General features: G+C 51.2%; 1 protein-coding gene across 1 annotated transcript; it reads right to left on the bottom strand.

Annotated features, from left to right (window-relative positions):
• Window positions 1–791: 791 nt before the first annotated feature.
• Pla2g3 (phospholipase A2 group III) lies at window positions 792–6,965 on the bottom strand. The gene is made up of 7 exons (XM_042666191.1): window positions 6,452–6,965; window positions 4,942–5,074; window positions 4,566–4,700; window positions 3,837–4,123; window positions 2,555–2,684; window positions 2,328–2,444; window positions 792–990 (listed from the first exon to the last, which is right to left on the bottom strand). Exons 1-7 carry the CDS (start codon window positions 6,963–6,965, stop codon window positions 792–794), a joined length of 1,515 nt encoding a protein of 504 aa, XP_042522125.1.
• Window positions 6,966–7,243: the final 278 nt, after the last annotated feature.

Here is a 7,243-nt window from a genome sequence, read left to right as displayed (position 1 = left end):
GGTGGAACAGCACTTGCCTGGTAAGCGCAAGGCCCTGAGTTTGGGGGTCTCAGCTTTGAAAACACAAAAAGCCATAATAGTTATTAAAGGAAGGGGTTCCCTGACTGGTCACTGGTGGCTCATGCCTCTAATCCTAGCTACTTAGGAGGCTGAAATCTGAGGATTCAAGGCCAGCTGGGGCAGAAGCATCCACAAGATTCTATCTCTAATGAACCAGCACAAACGCCAGACAGGAAGTGTGGCTCAAGTGGTAGAGCGCCAGGCATGAGCGAAACAGCCCAGAAAGAGCATCAGGCTCTGAGTTCAAGCCTTGGTATCAGTACAAATAAAGAAACTGTAGCGGCACCAAAGAAAGGAGTTGAGATGGCCTCTCCAGTGTCCCCTACCCCAGTCTTGGGTTCAGATTCAGGCAGTGAACATCTTTAATTTCCCCCCTCTGCCCTAAAGTGTCATAGCCAAGGTTCTGGGGTTTTCTTAGGGAGATTTTTGGCTCATGTATGTATCATCCAATGGGTACCTCTTCAGGGTACTGCAGTTAGTTACTGCCCCCTCTGCCCCAATTCTATCAGTATGGAAAGGTCCCTACATCAGAGTGAGTTTCCTGATTATCAACCACATGCAAGAACGGAGGAGTTGTTTCACCAGCAGAAGGTCACTCAGCAGAGCAGGCAAGGTTCCTTCATCCAGCCTCCTGGTTTCTATACTCCAGGTCTAACCTAGGGAGAGGAGGCTAATATTCCCTAGGACCTGGGACAAGAAATAGCTGGAACTGAGATTCCCTAGTTCTAGAATCATTGCTGTCCTTTGCTGCTTTGGGCTGCCTCAGTTAGCTGGAGACATTTGTTGTAAAATGACATGGAGGTCCCTAGGGGCTCTGAAAGCCACATCTGCCCTTTGTCTGGGCTTTTAGAGCAGAGCTGGAGTCGTCTCTGCTGAAGCCGCTGTAAGTGCCGAGCTGTCACTTTGATGGCCTTAGGGACTCTGGAACAGCTGTGGGGAGGAAACAGGGGGACAGTGGTCAGGGCCAGAAGAACCTTACTCTGCAGAGTGAGGGTTTGATGCCCAGAGAGGATCAGGGCTGGGGCCAGGGTTGCCAGCAAGGAAGAGGGGATGGGGGAGAATAAGCTGAGCTGGTACCCGAAAACTTTTGCTACACTAGTCAGCTAAGGAAGCCTGAGCCAAGGACTAGACCTCAGTCCTCATTCTGCAAAATGGGAATTATTAGCGATTCGCTTGAAGAGAGATTAAATGTCAAAGTCAGATCAGGATAAGGAAGGGCTCAGGCCCGCTCAGGAGGTAGAGGAGGCTCAGGGCCAATCGGGGCAAAAAGTGAGCCATCTCAACCAACAAGCCTGGCAGGGTGGAATGTGCCTGTAATCTCACCTCTGTGAGATGAGTGTGGTTCCAGGCTGGCCTGGGACAAAACTCTAGACCTTCAAAAAATAACTAAAGTAAAAAAGGGCTAAGAGCATGACTCAAGTAGTAGAACACCTACTTAGTAAGTGAAAGACCCTGAATTCAAACTGAATTACAGGCATGAACCACCAGTGCCTAACTTGCTTTGTGTGTGTGTGTGTGTGTGTGTGTGTGTGTGTGTGTGTGTGTGTGTGTGTGTGTGTGTTGGTACTGGGGCTTTAACTTAGGGTCTAGGCCATGTCCCTTAGCTTCTTCCACTTAAGGCTAATGCTTTACCACATGAGCCACACTTCCAGTTCCTTGCTTTGTTTTTTGAGATAGGATCCCACTGTGTAGCCCAAGCTGGCCTTAAACTCAAGACCCTCTAGCCTCAGCCTCTTGAACGCTGGGATTACAGAAGTGTACCACCACACCCAACTTTCCTATAACCATTTTACAAATAAGAAAATGGAGTTCTGGCAAGGGGAACTACCTAGTCAAGAATACCCAGAAATCAAATGACACAGCAGCCTAGTGTTGGTGGCTCACGCCTGTAATCCTAGCTACTCAGGAGGCTGAGCTCTGAGGATCATGGTTCCAAGCCAACCTGGGCAGGAAAATCCATGAGACTCTTATCTCCAATTAACCACTCAGAAAAGAACTGGAAGTGGTGCTGTGACTCAAGTGGTAGAGCACTAGCCTTGAGCAGAAAAGCCAGGCAAGAACTCAAGGCCCTGAGTTCAAACCCTAGCATTGGCACCAAAATAAATAAAATAAATGACAGTGAAGATGCATCCTCCTATATGCCAGACGCAGAGCTGGCCTGGGAGTAGCATGTATTGGGGAGGGGCCAGGATAATGGCATCTGAGGCTCCCTGGGCCCAACCCAGACTGGGGAAAAGCCGTTGATTTCTGGTTCTGCCATCACTTACCCTTTGACCTCTGCACAGTCCACTGGAAGGGCCAGCTGGAAGCAGGTGGTGCCCAACAGTTCCCAAAGCACGTTGGTGCCTGCAGGTGGGCTGTGCAGCCTCAGGAAGCGTGCCACGCTGAGAGCAGAGGGCAGGCTCAGGTGGGGACAGGATCTCATCAGCCCAGAGCCCCTTCACAGAGCCTGGCAGCAGACAGCCCACCCTATGCGACATATAGCAGGTCTCACCGGCGTGTGCAATTGCAGGAGAAGAGGGGACTCCGGGCACTGTTGAGCAGCTGAAACTTGGTTTCCTGGGGTCCAATCTGATGCTTACAGCGGTCCAGGTACCGGAAGCTGCGGCAAGCCTGGTGGGCATCTGGGGGGCAGGGGTAGGTAGTGAGTGGTCAAACCAGGAGCTCCACCAATGTTGGTTATCGTTGGTGGTTCATGCCTCTAATCCTAAGTACTCAGGAGGCTAAGAACTGAGGATCATGATTCAAAGCCAGATGGGGCAGGAAAGTGTGTGAGATTCTTATTTCCAATGAATCATCAAAAAGCTAGAAGTGGAGCTGTGGCTCAAGTGGTAGAGTGCTAGCCCTGAGTACAAAAGCCCACGGACAGTGTCCAGGACCTGAGTTCAAGCCCCGGGGTTGGCACAAAAACAAAAACAAAATACATCATTCTTGATTCACTTTGATTTCGACTTGAGCCATGCCCCAGCCCTTTTTTGCTTTACTTTTTGTTTTGTTTTGTCTTGTTTCGTTTACCGATAGGGTCTTGTAGTTTGCTCTGGCTAGCCTCAGTCCAAGATTTTCCTACCTTCACCTCCCAAATTGCTATAATTACAAGCGTGTACCACCATACCTGGCTTTTTGTTTGTTTTCAAGTGCTAGGGATCATACACAGGTTCATTGTTACAGATAAACAAGTGCTCTAACCACTGAGCTCCACCTCCATCCTTTTGCATGCTGCATTTCAGAAACCAAACAAGGTTTGTGAAATTGGAGTTTTAATCGGAAGGTAGGGTCTTTAGGGTCTGAGCATCTCCGGGTGATGAGACTTTGTTAGTTGAGATTATAAAACAAAAATAAAAATGGAGCCCTAATGGCAGGGGAAGGGGTTTAGTTTGGAATGAATGACCCATTCTACTTGGTGGGCTAATAAAATTCTTCCTTGCAATATATCCAGTATTACTGGGATTTGAACTCAGGACCTGGTTGCTGTCCCTTAGCTTTTTTTTTTTTTGCTCAAAGCTAGCACTCTGCTATTTGATCTACATCTCTACTTCTGGGTTTTTGCTGGTAAATTGAAAATAAGAGTCTCATGGACTTTTCTATCCAGGCTGGCCTTAAACCATGATTCTCAGGTCTCAGCCTCCTGAGTAGCTAGGATTATAGGCATGAGCCACAGGTACTTGCAGTATATTTTGATGGGAAAGTTGAAGCACTTGGAGTAGGAAAAGAAGCTACACATTTTCCCTTCCTACCCAATATTCTTTGCACACTGGTAAGGACACAGCTGAACTTACCATGAAGGCTCCAGAGGCCGGGATGGGAGTCCCCCAGCTGGGCTGTGATGGTCATGTCACTCCTGGAGGCCACAGGGACTTGAAGAACTGTGGTGTTAGCTGGGCTGGGCTGCCCAGACCTTGTGTGCTGTGTTCGCCTTTTCCAAGGACGTTGGTCCCTTCTCTGTTTGCTGGGGGCTGGGCTCTGGGGACTGGGCGTCAACGAAGTGTCTGGGGAGTTCCAGGAGGCATTATAGCGAGTCCTAGGCTGGAGGTGGGCAAGGGGCACGAAGCCATAGGTCTTACACCTGGAAGGTGGTAGTTGGAAGCAATGGATGACTCAGAATCATTGATCCCAGAAGCCCCCAGGGTGGTCTCCATGGAGACCAACCCTCTGTCAATTCCATCCACCATCCTACTGGGTTGTCAGGAGGCACTCAAGAAGAGACTCCACCCTGGGCCCCACCCCAAAGGAAGGATGAGTCTGCCAGACCCCAGTGGCTCACATCTGTAATCCTAGATACTCAAAAGGCTGAGATCTAAGGATCCAAGTTCAAAACCAGCCTGGACAGGAAAGTCTAGGAGACTCTGATCTCGAATTAATCTAGCACAAAAGCCAGAAGTAGACAAAGAAAGGGCGAGCCTGACAGAAAGGACAGACAAATGGACAGCAATGCCCCCTCCCCCCCAGGCTTTGGAGCCCCAGTTGCCCACTGGTTAGGAAAAGAAGTGGGGGAAGCAGACACATACCCACCCCACCAGTACCACGCCACGCATGCCTCCTGCTCCTTCAGCACAAAGCAGGGAATCTCCAGCACATTGAAGAAGGCCACGCCCATGATGTCAGAGATGGAGTCGCTGTGGTTCTTCAGGCATTGCTGGAACCTGCCCAGAGCTGGCATTCAGGTCACTGGATCACAGAAAGCCTCTCCTTCCTCCTGCAGCCCATCCTGCCACCCAGCCCAGTTGGTTTGAATTCACCAAGAGTTCCTTCACCTTGGGCCTCAATTTTGCTCATCTGCACAATGGGATCTTGGGGTTTTCCTTGGAATCCTATCTTATACCTGGGAACTGGGTAAACTCTGTTCTGTCCCTGAGCCCTGGGCCCTCCTTGCCTGCCACCCACCTGGCATCACAGTCGCAGTGGGAGATAGTATGGAAGCGGAAGTTCCGGATGCCATAGTTGTACTGCAAGGGTGAGATGGTATGTGGGCAGCGGTCATGTTCACGGCAGCAGAAGTCTGGGCCCCGGAAAATTCCTGTATGGGAAGGGGGTGGTGGAGGGGCACACACTCAGCAGTGAACTGGGCACTTTTAGAAGATTTGCCCATCTGGCATCAGAGGGGAGAATCCTGGTTCTCATCCCAGCCCTCATATAACCCCTTTCCCACCCCTAGACATTTTCCTGTGAGACCCCCATAGTTTCAAAGCTGACAAAATTTGCAATCTCTTCTGGGCAGCTCCCAGTGCCAGCCAAGCCACCAATAAATACAGGAAAACAATTTCATTGGATAAACTATACCCAGGCTTCTCAAGTTCACACCCTAAATAAAACTACAAAGCTATGATCGTGTGGATAATGGGAGGGTGAATGGGAAGGGTGCAACCTTATTAGCACAATGAGGCATGGGATGGTTAAGATGCCAACCTGTCTCAGGTGCCAAGTTCTCTCACCACCCTCCATGCAGACAAACAGCAATCCGTCATGATCCAAGCAATAATGCCCCATTTACTAGGCATTTCCCACATGCCTGGCACTTCCTATGTCCAAACTCATGGGAGCCTGCAAAAAGCAGTGTCACCTTCGTTTTACAGGTGAGAAAGCCAGGCATGGGAATACATGCCTATAATCCCAGCACTAGGAAGGATCATGAGTTGGAGGCCAGCCCTGGGCTACCTAGAGAGATCCTGACTAGGGTGGAGGATTCCAGTTTAGCAAAGGGAAGTGACGTCCTCAGCTTGAATGAGCTGACCTGAGATTTGAACCCAGACCTTTTTTTTAAAAAAAAAATCTAGTACCTACCTCTCTTGGGTACTGGCTTTTTAGCTTAGCAGACCCTGGACTCTCTCTAGTTACCCTTTTCTTCATAAGGGTGATTAACGAGGGCTCCTGGGTTTGAGTAAGACCTCTTTCTCTCTCTCTCTCTGCCTCCCTCCCTCCTTCTCTCCCTCCCCTCCCCCCCCCTTTTTCTTTTCTTTTTTTTTTTTTTTTTGCCAACCCTGGGGCTTGAGCTCAGGGCCAGGGCGCTGTCCCCGAGCTTCTTTGAGTTCAAGGCTAGTCCTCTACCACTTGAGCCACAGCACCATTTCTGGCTTGTTCTGAGTAGTTTATTGGAGATAAGTCTCATGGACTTTTCTGCCCCTGCTGGCTTTGCACCACAATCCTCAGATCTCAGCCTCTTGAGTAGCTAGGATTACAGGCGTGAGCCACCCGGCTGAGTCAGACCATTCTAATCCATGCCTTCATGTAAATTCCCACGGTGACACTCATAGTCACCCCCATTTTACAGACAAGGAAATGGAGGTTCAGAGTGACTAAGTCACTCCCCTAAGGATACAGCCTGGGAGAAAGGGAACTAGGGCTGAAGCCTGTACCTTCTCCATCAGACACCCAGCTCACACCCCCCAGGGCTCACCCAGCTCCGAGGTGTTGGTGGCCGAGTCCCCAACTCCACACCACAGCGTGCCAGGTACTGTCCAGCCTCTCTTCCTTCGCAGGTGCCCTTTGCCAAATGTTCCCTTCTTCTCTGCTGCCCGCTTCTCCCTAAGCCCTGTGGGGCTCCCCTGGAGTCTTCTGCAGGCCTCCCACTGGCTCTCAAGAGTGGCCAGGGCTCTCTGTACCTCAGGTCCAGGGGTGTGGATGAAGGATCCTCGGGTGGGCTCATGAACACAGAGGGTCTTGAAGGTGGTGATGAGTTCTGGTTCACCCAGCCGGTTACATACCTGCAGTCTTCCGTAGTCATCCCACTGGGCTTCGAACAGGGCCAACCCCTGGGCATCCTTGCTCAGAAAGCTCAAGGAACCCAGAGGTCTGCCGGGGGTGGGCCTGGCCAAGTGGCAGAAGGTGCTGTCCCAGCGGAGGGTAAGAGAACCCCCCGGGAGTACCCCTAGGAAGCCCAGCACCCCTAGCAGTACTCCCAGAGCTCCCATTCTGCACCTGGGCCAGCCTGGCCAGACAAAGCCCCCGGGATGCTTTTCCCACGAGGCAGCAGCAGAAGTGGCCGGGGCAGCAGCAGCGGAAGCGATGCCCTGTGCGGCGGGGCCAATGAATGAAGCTGCAGGCGGAGGAGGCAGGAGACTGGGATATGGGGTGATCTTGGGCTTGTAACCAAATCCACCGGCCGGGCAGGCTGCTGATTGGCTGAGGAATGCACCTGGCAGGCTTCTGATTGGCTGAGAAGTGCGCCGGGCAGGCTGCTGATTGGCTG

This window comes from Dipodomys spectabilis, unplaced genomic scaffold, assembly GCF_019054845.1.
Source record: "Dipodomys spectabilis isolate Male_0828 unplaced genomic scaffold, ASM1905484v1 ptg000363l, whole genome shotgun sequence".
NCBI classification, from domain to species: domain Eukaryota; kingdom Metazoa; phylum Chordata; class Mammalia; order Rodentia; family Heteromyidae; genus Dipodomys; species Dipodomys spectabilis.
The sequence above is the reverse complement of the archived record's forward strand: the minus strand, read 5'-3'. Positions and strand labels throughout refer to the sequence as shown.